Here is a 27483-nt window from a genome sequence, read left to right on the forward strand (position 1 = left end):
TCATTCAGAGGCATTTAGATCAATATGCTTATTATGAAATATAGCACAAGCTTAAGTGCTTTGTGTGGGAGGTTGCATTGACAAAAGGCAGATTTTACTGGATTTGTTTCAACATTATTTTCAGAGCTTCAAAATGTATTTAATTCAATTTGCAACTTACATTTTCAACTAGCATATCTGGTCTTGGCGGCTGGGGGATTAAAAGATTGTTAAAAACTTGAGGTTATTTCAGAATGAAAATACATGTTTAAAAACTTTGTCTGAAGTTCTATTTTTTCCTTAAAAATATCAATCAGCAAATCAAGTTATCAGCAGATAAGTAGAATAATGTATAATGTCAGGCCCTGGAATCATGATTAATTATTACTCATGCTGAATTAAATTTTTGAAATGTGAAACTTAAAATAAAACAGAATTTTGTTGCATCCCTCACTGGTATTTACTAGTACTTATTGAACCAACTTTCTGAGAGACTGGATGTAGAAATGCGACTGGAGTATGAGAAGCTGGTACATTTTTTTATCTTGTGGAAATTAATTGAAAATACATCTGTTCTGCTTTTTCTGCACTTGAAATAATTTAATTCAAAACCAATAAATCAAGTCTTTTAAAAACAACAACAACAACAACAACAGAGGACTATAACTGAACACAGATAAATTCATTCCTCTTTATTTTGTCTTCTTTTCACAGTTAATCTGCTAGATTCAAAAGCAATTCAAGGAGAGCTGAGCTGGATCTCTTACCCATCACATGGGGTGAGTCCATTAAACTGTAAAATGGGAAACATTGCTGTGTTATTTAACCTTTTCTTACTTTGTGGAAAACAGAAAAACACAAGTATGATTTAGTGTGGTATTACTGTTCTTTATTCCTTTTTAAACAGAGTTTATATTTTGGGACTCATGCTTCTATCAAAAATCCCTGAACATGTTCCGTGTTTCATATAAAGCCAGCATCTTTTTCAGTAGTATTAAAGTGATTATAAATATTTATGTTAAGGATTTCATTTAATCAGCCTTTTCTGACCTGTATTCCTCCAGATTTGGAAGGGCTTTAACTTCCATGACTCTTATTAGTGACTTAGGATTGATTATATTGAAGATAGATTTGATATTGATTATGGTTTTAATTGAATGATTAAAGATATTTGAGTCTTTCCTGAACATTTTCCATATTAAAGCATAAGGGATAGGCAAGGACAAGGTTCTTTCATGTGAATAATAATTGTGTTCCTTCTGTATAACTAAGATTGTCGATTTTAAGCCAAATTGACCCAAAAAACTCCCCAAACCACCACTAGAGCCTCCACACCCAACAAGGACACACTCTTATTTTTTCCTTTGTACTAGAAAATAATTTTAACCATAATATAAAAATCTCTGCTAAGCCTGAACTGAAATAGAATTGGTAAAACATGTTACCAATTCAAAATAATGTGAAACAAACATTGGCTGTTGTAGTTTCATTAGATACATGTAAACAGTTATAAGCATGAGGAACAATGAGAACCATGAGAACCAGATCTAGTTAAAGAGCTCAGTATGATTTGAAGGCTTCCATTATATTATAATTAGACTATATTAGAGACCCCATGCTTGTTTGGTCATTGTTTTGCAGATACTTTCTCACCAGAGAAACAGAATAATCACAGGCAGGCAAAAGTAGTGGGAGTGGGAACAAGTTCTGATTTCCTGCCGGCTTTCCTATTCAATTTCCTTGTGGGAAGCTGGCTGACAGCATGAGGAATCTTCCTTCCTTCCTTCCTTCCTTCCTTCCTTCCTTCCTTCCTTCCTTCCTTCCTTCCTTCCTTCCTTCCTTCCTTCCTTCCTTCCTTCCTTCCTTCCTTCTTTCCTGGAAGCACTGGAACAGCCATAATTTTCCCAATTTTCATTTCTCAGGAGTCATGGATCATTCTATAAGTTAACCTATTTGGGCTATATTGTTTGAAAAAACATTGACCTACGATAATCATTTCATCCAGTTAAAAGTTATGTCAAAGAGAATTTTAGTGGTAGATGGATAGTTATACTTCCATTCATATATTCATATATGTTTATACATACCATTTCATACTTTCCAGGGAAAGTTGGGTTTATTACAGTATAAGTAGACAGAATTAGGATCACAGCATATTCTTTGTTTTCCATGTGTATAGTTAATGAAGTTTGAAGAAGGTGGCTGGTTCTGCTAAAGTTAAAATCTGCTTAAGGGTCCAAGTCTTGGCCAGTATACATAATGACAGATAACTAGATGACTTTATGATAGAAATTTTATGCCTATTATCACATGGAGCTGGTAAAAAACAACAACATATACATGAATATAACAATAAAAGTCAAATAATATACATCATATTTTATGACTGGTACACATATATAGTAAAGTAATGAGTCATTTTTATTGTAAAATTGGAATAGTAACATTTAATTTAATTCTCTAGCTCTGTCTTTCAAAGAAGTGGCTTTTCCTCTTGTTTCAGCTTCGGGTGCTGAAAATCAAAAATTGGAGAGTAGTGTGGCAAAGTGGCTGCTGAAGCATTATTAGTCAAAATTCAAATGACTTCAGCTGTCGCTAAACCAGAATTTATTATAATTTAATATAATTTAAAAATGACTTTGAATAACCAGTTAAGTGCACAAAAGTTTATTATTTATAAAAACAATATTTTGGTTGCCTCTGGTTTTTTAGTATCCAACTGACATTGACATTGCTTTTTAAGAATGTATGTAGATATTTACTTTAATGCTGTGATGGTAGTTTTATTGGAATTGAATTGTGATACTAATTAGAAAAAAATGGTTTTGCTTTATAACTGCTAATTCAGGGTTACCTGGACAAAAAGTGATTTGCTCATGGAACTTCATGTTTTCTATTTCACAAATATGGGATGCTTTCATTATTATGCTATTTTATTTAAATGATGTTGAATTACTGGTTTTTTAATGCTATATTAAGCAGCATAAAAAATAACATAGCAAAAATATGAAATTATATTTCCTTCTAATACATAATGTTTTCTCTTAAGAGAACTGTTCAATGTATAACACTCTGTAATGAAATAAGGATGTAGACCAATCTTGTCTATATGAACATGAAAATAAATGTCACAGAATAATACAGTGAATACAGGAAATGTAGATTGAGTAAAATAATGGTGTATCAAGGAAACTTCCATAGAATTTCATGGTGTGATTTATTATGACATTTTAAGGCTCAATCATTGAATTATTCTTGTTTTATATACTTGTATTCTTAAGTAACCAAAGGAAGTTGTGCAAAATAATTGAAAAGAGGAAACACAATATTTTTACAATCCTTTCTAGTATATATTAATTAAAACTCCAAGAAACCTACAACTTTCTGAAATCCACCTACAATACGAATCTAAACTTCATAAGAAAAACAGTATAATAGCAATAGCATTTAGACTTATATACTGCTTTACAGTGCTTTAAAGCCCTCTCTAAGAGGTTTACAGAGTCAGCATATTGTCCCCAACAATCTGGGTCCTCATTTTACTGGCCTCAGAAGGATGGAAGGCTGAGTCAACCTTGAGCCAGTGTGAATTGAACTGCTGAACTGCTGGCAGCCGTCAAATCAGCAGAAATAGCCTGCAGTACTACATTTTAACCACTGTGCCACCATGAATGTATGCTTTGTATGACAAACAGGTACAAGGACAAGGACATACAAAATGCCTATAAGAGTGCCTGTTCATGAGAGGAGGTCCAAGGAACAGAAAAAGAAAATCCATAATCTGCCGAGAAGTTGAAACCATACTTTACATGTGTCTTTAAGGCTGTTAAAATAAATGCAAATGTAAGCTTCCATAATAAGGTTGTCACATCATATTGAAACATTACTAATAGGGCATAGGTAATTTACAAGCTCAAGTTAATAGAGCTGCGCTTGAAGCATTGACTCAGAAATGAACCTTATGCCATGATATTGGCCAAATTTCAAAACACAATAGTATATTCCCATTATAGCCCAATAGATCTTGAATGCCAGTGTGAGAAATATTTTTTCTCATGTCTCTTTTCTTTAGATGGCATCCAATAATGATCTTCAGACTTATATAATTGATATATAAAAAGTGAATTTAGGAAGAGGTTTTGTTTAGTTGCTTGGGAATATTTGACATGTTTTTTTTTTCATTATAGTGCTCTGATTCTCAGTTATGCAAAATTCTGGGATGTTTATTTTAGAACAGTCTCCTTTATATTTGTGCTCTATTTGCGCTCTACTGAGTCTGTATTGACAGTGTTTTAATCCTTGATTCAGTATTATTATTCTGCAATAATGTAATAGTTTAATTTATCCTCTTCCCTTTTGGGGGAAAAAGAAGAAAAATAAAGCTATCCTTTACATTTATAACACTTGCACTAGTAATATTGTAATGATTTGGTAAAAGAAAAACAAGAAAGAAAGAAAGAAAGAAAGAAAGAAAGAAAGAAAGAAAGAAAGAAAGAAAGAAAGAAAGAAAGAAAGAAAGAAAGATTAAAAATGCCAAAAATTGCACTAGATGCATCTATTTCTACATGATTTCAAAGTCCACAGAGATAATATCCTAAACCACCACCTGTATTTATGCCATTTTCATTCTGTCAATCAATCAAATCTATGAAAGGGTCTGGGAAATGAAAGCCTCTTAGTCTTTGCTGAACATATTATTGATATGCTGATTAAGCATAACAGAACTGATTATTAACTGCAATTCACATAAATTACAGCACTACAGATGTGGAATGGGGGAAATCCAAGTCTTGTCAGTCAATAAAATGAATCTGAGTAGATTTGTAGAAGGGGAAAAAAGAGTCATAACCATATTTTATTTATTCAAGTAAGAAACTGTCCTCTTCAGTTTATTGTTAAAAGATTTCTGGTAACTGAGGCTTTCTGCACTTAGACTGTATAAAACAGTTTTCAAAATGTTTCATATTCATTTTGAGTGAAAGCATTACTGTACTCTGTTATATATAGTCCACATAACACAAAAGTACAGTCTATATTTTAGACATGTGCATGTGTGTATTCAGTCAAGATTGGCTCCTAGTGCTGGGAGAGAATGACTGGCTGAGGTTCACCCATTTGACTTTGAACCTAAGCAGGGCTAGAATTCACAGTCTCCCGGTTTTTAACCTGATGCTTTAACCACTGCACCATTCCGGGTCTCATATTTTGGCTTATACATATGTAAATATTGGATATATTATTTTTTATTCTAAATTCCATTCAAAAAATCCTGCACATGAGTTGTGAATTTCCCTTTCTCTTTATTAACAATGTCACTGTAGTAAAAAGCATGTCTAAAATTCTCTGTTGTATTATTTAATAATGGAAAAAAGTCCTTCAGAATATTTTAAATATAAGTAAAATACTAGAATATAAAAGTATAATGGGTGCAAATGTATAACAGACTAATTTATTTTACATTGAGGACGTTTTACAAAAAGATGCAAATTTACATCAGGAAAAATGGAAGACATATAATGCAAGAGAAAAATAAAATGATCTAGAAACATTATTTATTAGAAACATTAATACAAGATTTGGATTTGCTAAATTAGAACTGAGAATGATTAATCTAAATATTTATTTTTTGATAATAATGTCAGATATTCCTACAAAACTATAAGGAAGGCATTGCTGTTAAATGAATATACCTAATGTATTAAATTTGTTTAAAGATTTGGTAATGTATTTATTTACAACTATTGTAAATGCTAAGCTTATCTAAATACCATTTCTCTATTTATTTATTTGATTTTTCTTAACACATTTACATGGCTACTCTTTTCACTAAATATGACTTTGGTTGGAGTATAATCAACAATTAAAACAATGTCAAAAATATTAAAACACTTTAAAAATAAATAAAATCAAAATTGTGGGATGATGTCCATCTAAATACAATACAACTATTATGGTATCCCAAGATTGTTTGAAGAACAAAATTTTCAGGTCTTCCAAAAGGCTATCAGAGATGGATCAAACCTCACATCAGGGGCAATGATATTGTAGAAGGCATTTAATCTGGGTCGCATCAGATGTAATTCTTTAGACCTCCAACATATCCTGGATTGACTTTATACATCTCTTGCTTTTTTGCCTTCTTCTGTGCTCATCCCAGTTTCAATGTTCAATATTTTTAAAATTCTTTGACAATAATTAAAATTTGGAGCTAATATTTATGGTATGGTATGGCATGGCATGGCATGGCATGGCATGGCATGGCATGTATGGTACAGGATAGGACAGGATGAGATGGGATGGGATAGAGCCACTTTGATTTAGTGGTTAAAGCTTTGGGTTAGAAACTGAGAGACTGTGACTTCTAGCCCCACCTTAGACACACAAAATCATCTGGGTGACTTTGGGCCAATCCTTAGCTCTAGGAAGCTTTCAGAAAGAAAACTGTAGGGTTACCTAGGCAGTCACCAGAAGTCAATAGAGAAGTCAAAGGAAATATATCAAATTTTCCATTTACAGTTAGTCCCAAAGGTGCTTTTTCAAAAGGAAACTGGACTTCCTTTGTTTGTCTTTGAAGATATTTTGCTTCTCATCCAAGAAGCTTTTCAGAACTGAAGCTTCTTAGATGAGAAGTGAAATGTGTTCAAGAAAATCCCGTTTCCTTTTGAAAAAGTACATTTGGGATAATGATGACCTGGATGACTGAGAATCTCCATAGACATTTACAGTTAGAATATTTTTTTTTGCGTATTTATTTATTTTGGTACTTTATAATACAAGGCTATTACACTAAGTATTGCATAATTTATAATGCATTATGCACAATAATCAAAATGCAAAAAGCAAACAATTAACTGCAAGTAAATAATGACGGTAACACATCATATTTAGAGTTATCAGTTCAGCAGTAAAGTAAGCTTTCATAGCTGTGAAATCATTTATTGAGGATAATATTATTCAGGTGCCAACAAAGGATGCATAGTAATAAAATACACTTTTCAGTCAGCCTAAATTATGTAAGAAAATCAAATTTGCTAAAAAATAAGAAATTGCAGAGAAGAAAACACTGCTAGTCAAAAGTAAGTTGCATTTATACTTAATTATGGTTCAGAAAAGATAATTATTCTATGATGAAACAAATTAATACATTTAAGACTTGGCAACTGAAAACAGCATTGATTCTATAAGACTTTGCCAATAATTATCACATAAAACCTTGAAAATAAATGTATAATTGTACTGCAATATAGTTGTGCTGATGTTTCAAACAAATGACTACAGTTTCCTGAAAAACTACTTTTCAATGCCTTTTTGGATTTCCCAAGTATGAATTTTAATTCTTAATATTAGCTCATGAGGTAACTGGAGAAAATTGATTGATGAAACCAAACTGATGATTAATAACTGCACTATTTTAGACAAATATAATTGCTAGTATCTTCCTAACTATTTTTTTCTGAGGACTTTATTATTATTATGGATAGTCAGACAAGTTACATTTAATCCAGTTTATATTAATCTTAACCCAACAGATCATTTATTTAGATTTTTCATGTACATTACATTGAACATAGAGTGTAAGTTATTGAAGAAAATAATAAATGGTGAATCAGAAAAGAAACAAAGTCTGGAATTTCTAAATCTGGGATTCAAAGCATGCTATAGAGATAGAAGAAGTGCTTCTCCATAAATAGTTATCATTTGCATTTAAAGGATGAAATTTTTTTTTATTAATATTTCTATACCGCCCTTCTCCCGAAGGACTCAGGGCGGTGTACAGGGCAAGAATAAAACACAGAAATTTACAAAAAATAAAAGATAAATTAAATACATGCCCGATTAAAAATACAGTTAATACATGGTAAAAAAACCCCAATAAAAATAGTAAAAAACCCCACCAATCCCCCCTCAGGAAATGAATGTCTTGTCTGTAAAGTCCCACACTTCACCCAGCTGAGGAAGAGTTTAATTATTTACTACATGCAAATTAATTCTCCAAGATTGTATGTGTGTGTGTGTGTATCATACATACATATATATATATATATATATATTCTGAGGATATCTATTTGGTTCATAAAATAAGATTGAGGTATTTGTTCTTTATGAGTTTCAAATTAATAATAACTGAAATCAGTAAAACAGAAAAAAATAGTTTGTTTCAGTCAAAACTCTGTTTTACTCTACTAATTCCTGCCTGCTTTTTATATTGTCAAAATTTTCCTCTTCACTTTATAGTAACCCTTTCAGGTTTTTTTTTTACAGTTTTGTTGTTTAAAATAATTAAATCCACCACCAGCTTAAGAAAAGAGTTAAGAGCCTAGCAACTATGCTGCCACTGCACATTTGAAAAGAAGGGGGGTAGTAGTGAAAGACTTTCTTATTTAATTACATATATAATCAATCATTCCACTGTTTGCAGAATAACTTGTTGCAGATTGGGTATCATTTTTCTGTGGTTTCCAGAAATGTACATTTCAGCTCCCATTCTGAGGCCTAAATAAAGATTTTATTTAGAAGTTATACTGTGTATGTTCCAGCTTCCCATTTTCCCTTTTAACTTCAATGGTTAGAAACAGTATCATTTCCCTTGTGGGCAGGCATTTTATTTCTGTCAGACTCTCAGCATAAATGCAGACCATTTGTGGAAAGTTATCAGAGATGAGATCATGGTGGATATTCCCTTCCCCCACCTTCAAACTCTCCAAAGAAAAGCCTTCCCATCATTTCTGGATTTCCCACTGTTCTCTTCTTCAGAATTGATTAGCATAAGTTAACCATGGAATAAAATGCTGATGCTCACTTGGAAATAATGGTTGCATTATGTCTTAAATGCAGAGTTCCCCCACTTGATTACATCATATTTATGAGCCTGGAGACCTTGGAGAAAACTGAGTTTTGTAACTCACACAAGCAACAAATACTTTAGATGTACATTGCTACCTAAACCCCTCATAAAGTTCCACTTCTAGGACTTTAATTTTTAAAGTAAATATAATTATAAAAATACCTTTCAAATAAATGCTGATATTAATATGAAATATGCCTTATTCTGTAATAAGTATGCTGAACAAAAGTTTTTATTGTAAATGTCATAAGGTTTATAAACGACTGTTATATATATATACATACATGCATACATACATACATATATATATATATATATATATATATATATATATATATATATATATATATATATATATATATATATATATATATATATATGTAGGTCTAGAGTCTCGGGTTTCTTCCCACGTTCCTTTCATCTTCAGAAAGTTGTGGCGACGTTTCGACGAAATCCCATCCGTCATCATCAGGCCGGAGTGTTCCTCCTGCTGCTTTCAGGAGCAATGCGTGGTCTGTCTGTTCCTTTCCTTCCAACTGCCGGTGGGGCTGTGTTCCGACTGGGTGGAGGCGTGGCTGCTTTCTGATTGGGTGGGGGTGTCCTCCGACTGGGTGGAGGCGTGGTTGTCTTCTGATTGAGTGGAGGCGTGGCTGTCTTCTGATTGGGTGGATGTGTGGTTGTCTTCTGATTGGTTGGAGGCGTGGCTGTCTTCTGATTGGGTGGGGTGTGTTCTGAATGGGTGGGGTTTTTTGTTGTGTCGTAATATCCTGAGTGTTGTGATTTGGTGTCCTGAGGAGTGGGCTGTGTAGTGGCCTCCAGAGCTTTGGCTTGGCTCCGAGTTCGAGGACCCGCCATGCATCTCTGGTATGGGTCAGTCAGGTTCGTGTGTATGTTCTTCTGCTTGGGTGATAGCACTTTTGCTTGACTTGTTCTGTCTTCTGTGTGGGAGAGTTTTTGTTCTGGGTGTGGATGAGTCTTGCTGGGGCTGGTGGCATTTGGGGTTGTTTGTTGGTTTTTTAAATCCTTGTTTGCTGAAATTCGTTTGTCTATCAATGCTGGTTTCCAAATGGCATGTAGGCGGGAGGTGTCGTCTCGCTTGTTCATACTGTCTGGGTGTTTTTCTATTTCAATGGCTTCTCTGATTATTCTGCTATTGAGATGTTCTATTTTGGCGATTGTTTTTGTACCTTCAAAATTGATGTTGTGTCCCGTAGTGTTTATGTGTTGTACTAGTGAAGATGTGTGATCTTTCTTCTGTACTGAGTTCTTATGTTCTTCTACACGTACCTCTATTCTTCTGTTAGTCTGTCCGATGTATGTTGCTGGACAGGAGGCGCATGGGATTTGGTATATGCCCTGGTTTTCCAGTTCTATTTTGTCTTTGGGATTTCTCAGGATGGTTGATATCTTTCTGTCAGTGTTAAATGCGGTTTTGATGTTATGTTTGCGTAGTACTTTACTGATTTTGTCGGTTGTTCCTTTTATGTAGGGCAAGATGGCTCGTCCGTTGTTCTGTTCTTCTTCTTGGATGTTTTTCTGTTTCGGAGTCCCCTGCTGAATTATATTGGTGATTTTGTTTTTTTGGAACTTGTTTGCTGTCAATATGTCTGTCAGGGTGTGTAGTTCTGTTTGTATATGTGTTTCATCTGCAAGGCGTCTGGTTCTTGTTATTAGTGTTTTGGCTACTGAAATTATTTGTGCTGGGTGATGATGTGATTGCGCATTGAGGTAACGGTTGGTGTGTGTTTTCTTTCGGTAGACTGTGTGTCCTAGGGTTCCGTTTTGTTTTTTGTATATAAGTACATCCAGGAAAGGTAACTGGTTGTTTGTTTCAATCTCCATGGTGAATTTTATTTTGGGATGTAGGCTATTCAGGTGTGTTAGGAAGTGGGATTCCATCTTTGTGTATTTTGGGGAGGCCATATAGTTTTGGGCATCTGGATGACTTCTCCCTAGGAATGATTGTTTGTTGGATTTCTTGGCTTATAGAAGTTGATTTTATCTTTTTCTTGGTGGTCTTTTCTAGATAGGTTGTGGGATCTGTATATATAGGTTTGTATGTAGTTTCTTTGAGTAAGTTGGACAGTTTCTCTTCATAGTCTGATGTGTCCATTACCACTGTAGCATTGCCTACAGATCCCACAACCTATCTAGAAAAGAATCCCACTAAGACCCATAGTAAGTTCTATAGGCTCACCACTACAAAACTTAGCGAAATACCTAGCAAAACAATTACAACCTCAAGCAGAAATGGCAGCTTCATATGTCCAAAACTCATACCACTTTATAGAATTAGTGAAAAATCTACAGATAGACCAAAAAGACTTGCTAGTCAGCTTCGATGTGGTATCACTATTCACCCAGGTGCCAGTCCAAGAAGCTCTATCAACAATAAGAAGCAAATACCAACCACCAAACCATATTATAGAACTAGCAGAACACTGCTTATCAAACACATACTTCATACACAGAGGCCAGAGATACAAACAAATAGAAGGCGCACCAATGGGATCCCCTCTATCACCAGTTATCGCCAACCTTTTCATGGAAGAATTTGAAACTAACGCTCTAGAAAAGACTACAAACAAACCAAAACTGTGGCTCAGATATGTGGATGACACCTTCGTGATCTGGCCACACGGAAGAAAGGAGCTAGAAAACTTCCTAACACACCTGAATAGCCTACATCCCAAAATAAAATTCACCATGGAGATTGAAACAAACAACCAGTTACCTTTCCTGGATGTACTTATATACAAAAAACAAAACGGAACCCTAGGACACACAGTCTACCGAAAGAAAACACACACCAACCGTTACCTCAATGCGCAATCACATCATCACCCAGCACAAATAATTTCAGTAGCCAAAACACTAATAACAAGAACCAGACGCCTTGCAGATGAAACACATATACAAACAGAACTACACACCCTGACAGACATATTGACAGCAAACAAGTTCCAAAAAAACAAAATCACCAATATAATTCAGCAGGGGACTCCGAAACAGAAAAACATCCAAGAAGAAGAACAGAACAACGGACGAGCCATCTTGCCCTACATAAAAGGAACAACCGACAAAATCAGTAAAGTACTACGCAAACATAACATCAAAACCGCATTTAACACTGACAGAAAGATATCAACCATCCTGAGAAATCCCAAAGACAAAATAGAACTGGAAAACCAGGGCATATACCAAATCCCATGCGCCTCCTGTCCAGCAACATACATCGGACAGACTAACAGAAGAATAGAGGTACGTGTAGAAGAACATAAGAACTCAGTACAGAAGAAAGATCACACATCTTCACTAGTACAACACATAAACACTACGGGACACAACATCAATTTTGAAGGTACAAAAACAATCGCCAAAATAGAACATCTCAATAGCAGAATAATCAGAGAAGCCATTGAAATAGAAAAACACCCAGACAGTATGAACAAGCGAGACGACACCTCCCGCCTACATGCCAGCATTGATAGACAAACGAATTTCAGCAAACAAGGATTTAAAAAACCAACAAACAACCCCAAATGCCAACAGCCCCAGCAAGACTCATCCACACCCAGAACAAAAACTCTCCCACACAGAAGACAGAACAAGTCAAGCAAAAGTGCTATCACCCAAGCAGAAGAACACACACACGAACCTGACTGACCCATACCAGAGATGCATGGTGGGTCCTCGAACTCGGAGCCAAGCCAAAGCTCTGGAGGCCACTACACAGCCCACTCCTCAGGACACCAAATCACAACACTCAGGATATTACGACACAACAAAAAACCCCACCCAATCAGAACACACCCCACCCAATCAGAAGACAGCCACGCCTCCAACCAATTGGAAGACAACCACACATCCACCCAATCAGAAGACAGCCACGCCTCCACTCAATCAGAAGACAACCACGCCTCCACCCAGTCGGAGGACACCCCCACCCAATCAGAAAGCAGCCACGCCTCCACCCAGTCGGAACACAGCCCCACCGGCAGTTGGAAGGAAAGGAACAGACAGACCACGCATTGCTCCTGAAAGCAGCAGGAGGAACACTCCGGCCTGATGATGACGGATGGGATTTCGTCGAAACGTCGCCACAACTTTCTGAAGATGAAAGGAACGCGGGAAGAAACCCGAGACTCTAGACCTACACATACAGACACCCGCGAGAATCTATGAAAACAAATATATATATATATATATATATATATATATATATATATATATATATATATATATATATATATGTCAAATGCTTGTTAACTATTTTAGATTACCTTGCTAGGCCCCAAACATGGGACAAATCTTTATTTCCTGTTTCAGCCTATCCTGAAGGCCATCGACAGGCAGTAGTCACACCGGTGACAGCTCATATTTATGTAAATTGCTTTGTTAGCAATTTACACACACACACACACACACACACACACACACACACATATATATATATATACATACACACACACACACACACACACACACACATACACATACACACACATGCACACGCACACACACACACAAATGGTGCATAAAATACAAAGGATAAACTAAAGCCAACCAGTAGTTAAAAGATTCTAATTCAATTATTAAAGTTATTAAAAGCTATTGAAAATTACAGAAATACAGAAATATAATTTGGAGAAGAACTTGGATGGATCACTGATGACAAGCTAAACACTAACTAGGCAAGTGAGACTAAAAATAATGGAATTTTGGCTGAATTAGAAGAAGCATTGTATCAAAGGATATGAAGTCCTTATTTCTGTTTTGCCAGTATACTTCCATATGTCATATTTCCAGAAAGATATTGGTTAGATTAGATTCAAAGGAGTAAGACACAATTGATACATGGATCTGAAACAGGTTGATTTGACACTTCAGATATTTATTTTATTTATCAAATTTGTACAACTACCACTCCACTCATACAATCCCAACCACTCTGGGTAACTCACATGTTCAGTCTGGAAAAAAAGAAAATTGAATGGAGACATGAAATCACTGTTCAGGTACATAAAAGAATAATACAGGGAAGATGATCAAGAACTATTTTCTACTGCCACAGAAATTATGCTGGAAATAATGGGTACAAATTGCAATTATCCAGATTTCATTTAAATATAAAGAAAAACTTCCTGACAGTAAAATCTGGACAACAGCAAAACACTTACCGGTACTTAAAGAAGTGAGTGGTTTAAGAGATTGGAGAGGCATTTCTTGAGAATATTTTGATTGGTTTTACTGTACGTCACAGACAGTTGAATTACAACTATCCTCTGAACCCTTCCAATTCTACAATTCTATGATCCTGTGAACCATAAAAGAATGCTATTATATTATAATTTAATATGAACATGTTAAATACAAAAGGTAAATCATAGTTGGATGATTTTCAGTGGTAAATTTAGAAATGACATACTTGCGGTAAAATTTGAAAACCAGTTAAGTTTGGGTTGGGTAGGCTAGGCTTGGGAACTCCATAAATGCTGTCATAGTGTTTAGTTCTGTATATTTCCCCTGTGCATATGCTTTCATAGGACAGGAGTAATGATTCAGTCTCTTAAAATGCATGCTTATAATGCTAAAGGCTACTGCAATAAATAGATGCATTGAACTGTAAATCTCAACCACCATTGCCCAAGAAAAATATTTCACAAATTTTGATGATGCCATATGTGGCTGGGACATTAAGCTGCTCTGAAAATTGTATCTTTGCTGATGAGAATCCAGTTAGGAGAAACACCCCTTCAAGTATTTTCAGGCTTAAGAGTTTGACTCTTTTATTACTGACCTTTGTGAGAAGTTTGGTTTAAAACTTACAATTATCAGAAGAGCCGAATATAGTTTATTTTTTTTTGTAATGAAAATTTAACAATATGTTTGCTCAGTAGTCTTCTCATGAAATGAATTAAGTATGGATTTATCACATAGCATCCAGTTCTTACAGCCAAGTTGATAGAATCCAAATGTTAAGGATCAAACTGTCTCCAGTTGACTTCTGTTTTAAGAAATATGCAATTAGGAGCAAATATTTTCTACTAACTTTAAAACAACAATGTTAGCAAGAGAAGGCAATGGGCTAAGCCAGGGATGTCAAACGGATGCATCACCCTGAAATCATGCCCACTCCATTGCTGGCAAAGAGGAAAAAGTCACGATAACGTCGCAACACGTCATGTGACATTGCGGGTTTGACTCCCCTGGGCTAACCCTTATATAAATGGAAGAATTAATAAGGGAAAAACAATATGGGATTTTTGCCAAATAAAAGTTACTTGTGAATAAGCTGAAAATTATATTGATTTGCTGCAAGTATTAAATATATTACTTTTGCATTGAGGAAATTATCAAAACCTCTGGAATTGCTGCTAAGAGCTGTGGTGTGGAAGTGGATTTTAAAAAAAACTTGTCTTCCCCATAGTTCAGTAAAATAGCTTTGTGGAAGAGAAGTATAAGATCAAGCCCTACTTGAATGCCGTTTATAGAAGATAGGAATATTTTAGAGGGAATAAAATAGTTAATCTTCATTCTTATCTGCTTTTATCACAGTATTACTGCTTTATCGTGGCTTTGCTTCTGAGGGCAGACTCACCCAGAGAAGTAGTGCATTATGTCAGCCTCCAATTTAATTACCAAAAGTTGTATTCTACAGAACATTGAAATCTGTCCTTGAAGGGATATAGGCAATTATATAGATGTAGGTAAACATTTGTAAGGTTTGTGTGCTCTAAATTAGATTTTTTTTTAAAAAAAAGTCCAATTCTGGATCAAATACACCTAAACATACTGTATCTTATTTTAGATTTTGCAAACTCTAGTTTAGTTCTGATTAAGCAAATGTTATTTTCTGACTGTATAAGATTGGTTAATCTGAAATGCAATAGTACAATATTAAACGACATCCTTGCCTTCTTATTTGGTCAGATGGAATTCAATGCCACTGGGGAAGGGCTGGGATTTTTTTCTTTTTTTTTGCAGTGAATGCAAAATTTCTGTGTAATTATGTGTGACATGTTTGGAAGTAAATTTTTTAAAACCACATGTACTTAAACTAGTATTGGACATTATTTACAAACATTGGTAAAACATGATTTGGATGTTTGTTTAGCTTGTTTTAGGAGTTGAGTTAAAGATATACCTTTAATTAATGTAAACAAGATTGAAATGTCCTTATTATGTATTGTATATAGGAAATTGGTTCATTTGGTCAGTTGTGTCTGGTTTTCATCTATATGACTATTTGTCATTTTCAAAACTGATCACTACCACAGTTTGATTTCCTTGGGAATTCTTTGGTCAATTTTAAACTAAACTTTCACATTGTTCTTTTTATGCTGAAGGGCAAGATTAATATCATTCAATCAGTAAGTCAGTGGCCTTATTTTTGTCATACTTCTTAGACTTTTTGAAAACTTGCTTGGACTTTGAAAAGTTGCAGTATTTGTTCAGTTAAATATTCACTTTATGTTTCATACTTTTGATAGCATATTTGTTAAAGAATTAGTATTTGGGCTGTCAACCTCTAGGAGACTACAATGTATCAATATTATATGTCCATGCTAAAGAGAACATACCGTAATTGGGCAGAATACTCCTAAAAGGCAACACCTTATTTTATTCCCTAAAATATCTGCAAATGGATTTTATTCACTGTTTCTATGAAATATATGTTTTAAGGGATATGAAATATAGTATACATTGAATTATATCAGAACAATCCTTGATATTTCTATGAAATTTAATGTTTAATTTCTAACAGTGGAATATGTTGGAGAATTACAAGCAGGGTTCCTCTTTACATGGCCTAGAGACATACACAGACTGAAACCATTGACAATTTTATTAATTTTCATTTCTCCCATGAGGATTCTTTTTGAACCCTTTTGATTATGGGGAAGTTACAATGAAAGATAATTTCATTATAGGTTCCCCACAGTCCAGTAATATACATGAGAAGGAAACAATGAAATTTAGAATGAGATAGACTTCCTACCTTTAAAACAACAGTTTTGTTCCACACATGTTTTCTGTAGCATTAATAGTTTTAGATATTATTCTGCTAAAGAGAAAAGAAGGATACATTTTTAGAATAAACCTTGGTACTGACTCTAAAGGCAATTAGAGGAAAATGGGAACTGACTAGAGTCTCTAGACTAGTTAATACAATTATTAAACAATTAAGATTATTAAAACTATTAATAAAAAAATGGGAAAACTAAAAGTAAAAGTAAGGATATTTAATTATTTGAGGAAGCCATATCAGTAAAAGAAGTTACTAGTTACTATTTGTTTGATTAGCTGTTCAAAGAAAATGCAAAGAATTATCAGCTTCCTTGTGTTAATTTTAAAAGTATTATGGTTTACCAAAAGGAACAACACAAGGAAAACATGATTAAATGACTTCAAAGTAATTGAATACTAATCAAGCATCCTTAAGGTTGAATTATTATTACTTTGTTTCTTGAAGTAAGCTGTATTGAAATGAATCAAGACAGAAAATAAAAGCAGATAGATATTGTTCTTTTTTTTCAGAGTTCTACAGAATGTTCTAAACATGACATTTCATTATTAACCCTTAACTTGTGAGTTTTTCTGTGGTTTCAATTTATAATTTAATAATTATTGTAATTTCCAACTATGTTTACAAAAATTCATGGACAACAGCTTTCCTTCTCTGAGTTTTGAAATACAACACAAAACTTTGCTGCCTGAAAATAATGTCTCTTCAAGGGGTTCTTTCTGGATAGGCCCTTACTTGAGTATTGATTGTTGAAGTAAAAATGATATCCTAGCTCAGGATTTGTTAACCATCATTGAGCTAATGCGTTCTTGCTTAGCACAAACCACCTATCTTCAGGAAGGTAAGGTAAAGGTAAAGGTTCCCCCGCACATGTGTGCTAGTCGTTTCCGACTCTAGGGGCCGGTGCTCATCTCCGTTTCAAAGCCGAAGAGCCAGCGCTTGTCCGAGGACATCTCCGTGGTCATGTGGCCGGCATGACTAGATGCCAAAGGCGCACGGAACGCTGTTACCTTCCCACCGTAGTGGTCCCTATTTTTCTACTTGCATTTTTACGTGCTTTCGAACTGCTAGGTGGGCAGAAGCTGGGACGAGTAACAGGCGCTCACTCTGTTACGCGGCACTCGGGATTCGACCCGCCAAACTGCCGACCTTCTGATCGACAAGCTCAGCGTCCTAACCCACTGAGCCACCGCGTCCCTTATCTTCAGGAAAGTTACAAGTAAAAAGATGGAGAGAAAAGAGATGATGAGAAATGCTTAGACCACACGTCTGCAACCCGCGGCTCTGGAGCCGCATGCAGTTCTTTCAGCCGTCTCCTGCGGCTCCCAGTCCTCTGCCATGTGCAGTCCAAAAAAAAAAAGTGGGACTAAAAAAGTTCAACCAATCAATTCAAATATGCAGGGTAGGTGCATATCTCGCCTTGACTCCACTCTTCAGTCAAACCCTGTTCTGCGCATGCACGCATGTATGTGCATGTGCACACATTTTTTTGCGGCTCCCAGGTTTTCCTTTTGTGGGGGAACCGGTTCCAAGTGGCTCTTTCACTGTTTCAGGTTGCTGACCCCTGGCTTAGACCAATGCTCCACCCTAGGTTTATACATCTTAATCTTTGAAACCCGGAAAGACCATGGTCAATGCAGGTATGGCACTATCAAATCCTTATATAAGTGAAAATAACCTAACTTAAATACCAGTCTTTTTAAATTGATATTACGTTGAGATTAATGATGAAAAGAACAAATTTAATAGCCATTGATTCTTTCCTGCTATATAAACACTGTTCCAGCCTTATTTGTTTCATTTTGTTCTGTTTCTCTCCTTAGATTAATTACTTTTATTTTTATAAAGAAAAGGCATATGTATACTTGGGATCTGGATCTGACTGAAGTATGAATAAAAAAAAATAGCTGTAAATGCTGGAACAATTGAGTCAGTCCAATGGACGATATGTGGTTTTCTCTTTTGTGAAAAATGTTTTGCAATCTATGCACAACCAGAATACATTTGTAAGAGGTAAACTAATTTATCTGGGACCATTTTGCACTAGATGTCAGTTGATGGAAAGTACATAATCGGGAAGACTTTTTGCCAATGGAGTTAATTTAAGGATGTGTATATCATTACAAACATTGGACATTGCTCAGTATGAAATTGGAAACCAGTGCAGTGCCTTCATAATAGGTGTGATATGTTTGCAATAGATTTCCCTGTTCAGTAAAACTACACATACTGTCTAGGTCAATGTTTGGCATGTAAATAAACTCTCAAAGTTATTAATAGTTAGGGTTTTGAGCCAGTTTTTTCTTTGGATAGGTTTTTTTAATAGAAGTAATAATTTTGGTATAGACACAACACATTTGCTTTAATTTATTATCAATAATGATTAACAACAATGGTGTCAGATTTGAATAAGTCAAGGGTATATTGTATTGCAGGTAAAGTTCAGATTACCTTTAGTATGTCTTTGCGAGAAATAAAACTTTAGTAATAATATAATTAAACATAATTTCTAACCTAATAGATCTACAATTTCTTAAGATATTATTACTTTATGATGAAATCAGGAGAACACATTGTGGTTCATGAGTAATTTGGAATATTTATTTCTGAGATGCTGAAAAATTGGACCATTCCATAACATAGGGGCAGATGGTGATATGGCTTGAGATAAGATTAAGTTGGAGATTTTTAGTTTGGAAAACGGATTACTGAAAGACAAGGTAATTCATATATCTGAAGGGTTAGCCCATTTGTATTCTGTAATTCAGGAAGATAGAACTGGAACAAAATAGTTGACCATCAAAGAGATGTTTTGATGAATCATGAAGGAAAAAAAAACCTACTTGCTGTTTTACACTTCTGAGGATCCTTTCTTGATCTATTCCAAAGCCTCACAGTATACAGTATATTTTTTTCTTGCCTTCAGATGTCTTCCTCTCCTACTGCGTGGGACATAGGTCAGCAACTTTGGCTGCATGATCATATAATTTACCTCTCTTACCACACCTTTTAACTTCCAGTTATTTTTAGATGCAGAGTTCCAGTGTTCTTTTTAAAGACCTTCAGTGGTTCAGGCTCAGAATACTTAATATTCTATACCACTTGTTTTGCTTTTAAAATTTTCTGCGCTGCCTCTTCTTCACCAGATACCAAAGATAGGTGTGAAAGGACTTTACAACAATATTTACATTATCTAATCTTTTCCCTGATGAGCACAAGAGCTATTTTTCCTTCCTAGCAGGGGTGTTTTTTTTTTTGACCATCTGATTAAAAACTTGACAGGTTCTTAATTTGCCAAATCAAAGATAGTTAATACTAGGATTTCTTCCTTCTATTTCTGTTTCCATTATGTTACTATTCAGTTATGATTCTCCTTTTTTATCTTTTTCTCTAGTTTTCGCAGAGGGTATATTCACTGTTTCTATAGTCACACTTGGATATACATGTTTATAAATAAATGAATGAATTGTCAAAAGCATACATGACAATAAAAATATAAAACCTAATTAAACACAGGTTGAACTTAACACAACAATTAAACTAAGTAACAGCAGCCAAAAATCAAAAGACCCTCACAAAAATCCGTTCTCAACTTATTCCAGATGGCATCCTAAACAAATATTTAACTGAAATACAGCTGTTCACCTGGAGTAAAATGAAATCAATTGACTTTTGCAAGGAAAGAAGGATTATAGAAAAGACCACACAACTGAATAACACTGAAAATGGTCAGGTGACTTGGAGTAATGCATGCAGTGTATCTCTTTCCTTTTCTAGTACTGAAAAGAGCAAAAGGTCTTTCACTATGACATCTAACGTAATACTTCATTATAGGTGTGTGGTTTCCCTTTTTGACACTGATTAGGCTGTCTCTTGAAACGTATTTAGTATGGCTGAGACAAGCTGTCACAGAAAACAGGTAGCTTGAACATAGGAAGACAAAAATAACTCTTTCTTCAGCCTTGGTCTCAAAGAATAAAATAATGAATTACTACTATGAAGGGGAAAGGAAAAAAAACCAATTGTGGGATGTTGGAGAATTGTATTCTTTCTATAACCTATTTTTAATAATAATCAAAACTATGTAATAAAAACTTTATTTTTTATGCAAAAGTCCATAAGGGGTTTCTAGTCATTGATAAATAATGACCTTTTTGAATCAAAGAAGTCAGTCAGCAATTCTATCAATTTCATCATACATTTCTCTGTGGTGAGTAGTACCAAATCTTTCTGTCTTTATCATAAAATAATTCTGCCAAAATACATTGAAATAATATTTAGTGACACTTATCTAACTGTATACTCATCAGTCTAAAAGGAAAGGTTTTGAGTTCAACTGAATATTAATCTTTAGAATTAACTGAAGCTAATTTTTTTAGTTTCTTTACATGCCCATGAAGCATGATAAAATGTCTCTTTGAGTTCTAACATACATTTGAAGTACTTTTATACATTTTATATACGGTAATTACTATGGCATACCAACAATATATCACTTTATAAAAATTTTGGGTATTACTATGACAAATATGAATTGTCAAATAAAATTCAAAATGACTAAGACAAATAACAACATTAAGAAATACATGTTAAAATGGGAGGAATTAAAATTGTCACTATTGGGAGAGTTTCTATGATAAAAATGAATGTTTTGCCTAGAAGGTTTTGTTTCGACAACTTCAGGTACTAACAAAAAGCTATATCTAAATTTGAATTATCAGAGAAAAAACTCAAGTTGAATACAAAGATTACAAGATACGAAAGAAAAAGAAGGATGGGTTTACCAGATTTAAAATTATTATTTTTTTCAGATTGGTGTTCGGTTTGGATGAAAACAATCAGTTTTGCTGAGAAACAAAAGAATTTTAGATATTTGTGGTACAATAAAGTGAATGTGGATTCGAAAAAACACTTTATTAGATATGCCACATTGAGAATATTGAATAGGTATAAACCCATGCTGTGCATCAAACAGCTCTATGAATTTCAGTACAAGGAGCATTTAACAGAAGAGAAACAAGAGGCAGAGATAAATCATTAACATACCAAGAATAATCGTAGAATTACCAAGGGGAATATAAAATTAAATCAAGAGATCAACTAACAGTGGAGATCAACTAATTATTAATGTTTTTTTTTCCTGTTAACAGTGTTCAGGAAGATTTAAAAGGGATTAAAAGACAGTGAAAAAAGAATATACTGTAAAGTGCAATTGTGTACCAATGTTGAACATGTAATTGCTAAAATACTTAAACTTTGGTGAAATTTGAAATAGAAGAAGAACAGGATAAAAAATGTATGATAAGAGTATGTTAAGAATTTTGGTTATAATATACAAATGGATCAAAGGGTTGCGATTTAGAATATGCACTTCAGAAGCTTTCAGCATATGTTCACAAAAATGCATATCTTAAGAGAAAGTACATTTACAGATGGTCTGTTATTAAAAATATGCATAAACTAGGAATCAGGAAAATATGCATACACACACAGTATGTCAACTAGATCACAAAACTAATATGTACATAAGGAAATATATCTATATTAAAAGATGTACCTTTTTAATGCAGCAGACTTATTTTTATAGAGAAATTGGATGTAATGCATGTACAGTAGTGGCCAAAATTGTGGAAACCTTTTGAGAAAAGTGTATTTTTGAGGTTTGATGGCTAATAACCACTTTTTTTGGAGTAGTATGATAAAATTATATATCAATGGAAAGATAATTTAAGCAAGAACATAATGCAACAAAGTTTGTTCAATTATCTGCACTGTATTCTGTGAAAAGTCATAGCCAAATAATCAGAAAAAGGAAGCACAACTTGCTCAGGTTGATATCAGGTAGCTTTCCTTCATCTGATTGTAGCCAATTAGCATGAGTGTTTAGAGCAGGGGTAGGCAACCTCAGCTCTTTTATGATTCATGGACTTCAACTCCCAGAATTCCTGAGTCAGCTGAGGAGGAGATTTGTCAGTGTGTTATGTAATTGCTATCAAGTTGGTTGGGTTTTTTTGTGTTCTTTCATTTAGTGAGCTTGTAAAACATAATAAAATTAAAGTAATGGTGCAAAGAGTTGACTAGTTGCCCAGAAAACTATGTAAAATAGTATTATTAAGTGAACAAGGCTACAGTTATAAAGAAATTAGAAGAAAAATTGGTGGAAACTTAACCAAAGGTGGCATTTGTACTGTACACTTTTCTCAAAAGGTTTCCACAATTTTTGGCCACTACTGTACAATGAGAAAAATGAGGAAGTAGCTGAAGTGTCAAGTTTCCGACGTATGGGCTTTTCAAATGACTCTGAGGCATTGTTTACCTTGGAAGTCCTTTATTAGCCTAATACACCAGCAAATGCTTGCTCAAAGGAAGCTGGAATCTGAAATCTCCGCCCCTTGCACAATATATTAAAACACAATTCTCCACCTTTCTAATTTTGTCATAAATCATATTCTCCAATTAATTCAAAGAATCAGTTTCTCTTCCGTTAGAAAACCCGCCAAGGCCTTATCTTCTTTAGTTAGAGGGATGGCCTTGAAGGTGCAATCCTACTCATCCCCCCTCTCAACCTTAAACTAAAACTTTTAAAGCAATACACAAGTTTAACATGAAATGGCTACTTCTTCATCTCTTGTCAAGCAATAACATTCAATGTTAGCAGCATTGACATGAAGTAGACAGATCTGATCCAAACCCTGAGCTGATGGAAATCTTAAAATAGGATGAAATATTTTTATGTGCCCAGTTTGTAACCTGATGCAAAAACCAAATAAATATTAATCTAAATATATTAAATACTAAATATACTAAGACCACTAAATCCAAAATTATCCTTCTTAATGGATTGGGTTCAGTGTTTTAAATAGTTTCTTTCAATTCTGTGTCTATGGACGTTATCAGTTATCCAGGTCATAGTTATCCCAAAGTTGTTTTTTTCACAAGGCAACTGGACTTTCTTGTGTGTGTGTTGTTGTTTTTTTGAAGACATTTTGCTTCTCATCCAAGAAGCTTTTTCAGTTCTCCTATTTGTTGAATAAGAGCTGAAGAAGCTTCTTGGAATGAGAAGCAAAATGTCTTCAAAAGAAGAAAGAGGAGGAGGAGGAGGAGGAAGAGGTGGAGGAGGAGGAGGAGGAGGAGGAGGAGGAGGAGGAGGAGGAGGAGGAGGAGGAGGAGGAAAAAGCACCTTTGGGATTTCAATTCTGTGACTCTGAAAATTTTCCATGGTAAGAATGAACATTTGTTTCTGTGTTTAACATTCTTCATGATACTAATTGAGAGTTGTTTAGATTAAGTTCATTTATCATTTTTAATTAAACCAGGCATTCATATTGAAACAATACTTGTTACAATTTTTGGTTTGTTGAGACTTTATAGTTACTGGACTTTTTACAGGTACATATATACATATGGATATACATGCATGCATTTATAGAAAGGTAACATCAGACGCTATCCTGTTACATGATTTGGGGCATGTTTTTGATCTCTTACAAGAACAAAAACATTCCCAGTGAATAATATGCATTTCTTACTCTGTTTTAATAATTAAGTTTGTAACTTCTGCTTAATACTTTTTTTTTGCCACAATAATTCTGGAATTGAGACACTTGCCTTAGTGATCTGAGAGCCTGATTTGGCTTCCATGTGTAATATTTCTTTCTATTGAAGTTTATTTAAACCAGATGTTTTGCAATAAATAATTTATAAGTTGTTACTTTACACAACATGAAAAAAATCTCTAGAGTAAAATACTGTCAGTAGCATAAACTTCCATGCTCAGACAATGAAAGTGGGGGAGGGGGTACCATTAGCAACTAAATGTGTTTTCAGTAGATTTTATTGACTGTGAATGTAGATGCCATTCTTAGATATCTTAGATGTCTTAGGAGACTTAAATTCGCATGCAGTATTTCTTCTATAATAGCATTCTTTTCAATTGATTTTTTATGCTTTGAAATTACATCATAAAATAGACTGGAAAGCACATGAAATAATCAAAATAAACAAAACCATTGGTTTGGGTTTTTTAATTAAAAATAATAATATTGAATAAAAATAATATGCTATACTAAGCATTTATTTAGCAATAGGTGTTCTAAACAAACCATTCTATATAAGTGCTATGGTTGAGTGTGCAATGTGTATGTGGTATATTAAATAAGTGAATACTTTGTGAAAAAATGTAAAACTCCTTCTAGAATGAAATTAACAAAAATAAAGATTCATAAAAAATAATGAGGAAGTACCTAAAATATTTTCAAAGATATAATCTGAGTTCTTAATTCAAACACTTTTTAAAACTCATGTAGGTAGTTTACACACAATCTAAGTAACCAGCAAATAGATAAAATAAATAAGTTTCTTCTTCACTCGTTATGTTCCAACCTCATGGAAAGAAAGGAGGCTTATTATATTAATATTTAATTCAAGCATCTTAAGTGAAAAGAATAAATCATATCAGTAGAATGGAAGCCTGAATCAATACTTAAACAAAGATAACTAAGCAGTTCAAGTTATTTTTCTCTCCATATATCTATTTCTGCTGTCCTATATTTGCATATAATCTAGAAATTAAAAATTCCATCCTCCAAATACATAAGAACATATCCACACACAGAAATGAGAATTACTGAATTCTAGCAAGTTGGCCAATTTATCTACAGTTTCAGTGATTTTGTCAAAGACAAAGAGATTCTGTGAAATATCTTTTGAGAAAGCTGAAATTTCTTAAGGCTTTATTTCTAATTCAAAAACTCATGGCAGAGCTTGGTCATTTGGGATTATCTAAACTATGAACAGAAATGATGTGGTGCTATCAAGTAAAGGTTTTAAGTCTTGATAAAGTCTTAATTACATCATTATGTTTAGAACTGGAATTAACTATATATACCTAGCCTCCTGATGATTACAATATCAATTGATGATTTTCCACAGAGATGCTACTAAATGAAACCCCTAATAGATCGGGTTTCAATATTAGTCATACAAAATAACTAACATAGGTTAGTCTTCACTGGCAGAACATTGTATTATTTAATCTCTTAATTTAAGATGTGAATCATTTAGGAACTGGGTTGTCTGAATCTGTATCCAAACTTGTGTGAATGAATTATTTCTTACGTTGTATGGTTGTAAAAACTTTTCAGTAGCAAAAAGATATAAAACAATAAATTTTTGCAAGTTTCAGGAGGAAAATTAAACCAGTTTGGAAATAGAACAAATGAGGGTGGAGGATGGGGGAAAAAGAAAGGGAATTTTAAAAACATGAGTAAAAATGTTTCCCATGCTTCAAATTAAGACTTTCCATATGACATAGAAGATCAAGACCTTGATTGGTTTTGATAAAATGGAAAACTACAATTACTTGCAGCTGTCTTCTCACATAAAATTCAAAACCGAGAGAGCCAGTAAATAAACAGAATTTTAAAGCAATGCCCAGGATGTTTACTATATGATGGAAGGAAATATCTTATATTCATTTTTTAGTCCCATATGAGTTGTTAAATTAATGCAGCAACAACAACAAAAAACAAAAACAAAAATTATTCTTTAAAATAGGGAAGAGTTTTCACAAGATGTAATAACTTGTTTTATTCTAGTGTAGTAAAGAGGTTGATGAATCTTAGCTGGAAGTAGTTATGCAATTTTTCTCCTTCCAATTCATTCTGATTTTACTGTGTATGTCTGTGTAAATATATGTCTCTGTGAACGTAGAGATCTATGCATTTTGATTTTTAAAACCTTAATTGCACTCAGGTGTTCATATATAATAGTTTATATATATTATTTTATTTTATATTATTTGTATTTCTTCATTCTATTCCATCCTACTAACATAGAATATGTTGTAGTTAAAAGAAATATTTTTACAGATGATATATCAAAAGCAGAGTTGTCATCAGATAATTATGCTATGCATTATTATTGCAGGGAATGATGTAAAACATGAGGAAGCACTGAGCACTCATTGCTTATTCAGTCTGTAACTCCAAATTATGTAATTGGTGTTATTGCAGTTTGTGTTTTTCAAAAGCTGCTGGCTGGCTGTCAGTGAAAATAGAATACTAAATGGGTTTTTGGTCTACTGAACAAGCAACTTATAGCAACTGTATCATAGCCTGTCCAGACTATATTTCATTTGTGTTTTTATTGCTACAAGCTTAGATTATATCAGATGCTTGATCTCGTTGCACTTGAAAAGTTATCATTGATTTGTCATCCTGTTCTCTGCTTTAAAGCACACATGCCTAAAGATGAATGTAATCTGATTCTTTTCATGCTGTAACACACAGTCTCCTCTGTTTCAATAGCTTCATGACAAGAGTAATCAGGGTCAGTAGATAAGATGCAGCTGGTACAAAGAAAGCCTGTCATAGAGTATGGGACTCAGCATAGTATTTGTGTCAGGTGCTGTGGAGCCTCAAACTCTGGCACCAGTTGTTTACTCACTCTGCTACCATGACAGCTGTTCAGTTGATGAAACTATGAGACAAAAGCTTTGTCTGAATTTTTGGAATAAGGAAGATATGTGACATTTTCCCCATTTTAGTAGGTTGTAACTCTTTTTAGTTTGTACTTCTGGTATTCACAGTTTGCCACACAAGCTATCTTTCAGCATGTTGAATTCTCTTTA

At 34.0% G+C, this 27483-nt stretch overlaps 1 protein-coding gene across 2 annotated transcripts in view; it reads left to right on the forward strand.

Annotated features, from left to right (window-relative positions):
* EPHA3 (EPH receptor A3) overlaps window positions 1-27483 on the forward strand; it is a gene marked incomplete at its 3' end in the record, with an annotated part of 224684 nt that overhangs the window by 25665 nt on the left and 171536 nt on the right. For both annotated transcript variants that reach the window (XM_081327303.1, XM_081327304.1), the window contains exon 2: window positions 694-758. In XM_081327303.1, coding sequence (XP_081183429.1) covers window positions 694-758 — 65 coding nt within the window. The remainder of the gene's footprint in view (window positions 1-693; window positions 759-27483) is intronic.

Source organism: Vipera berus, assembly GCF_964194415.1.
Source record: "Vipera berus genome assembly, chromosome: 4".
Lineage (NCBI taxonomy): Eukaryota > Metazoa > Chordata > Lepidosauria > Squamata > Viperidae > Vipera > Vipera berus.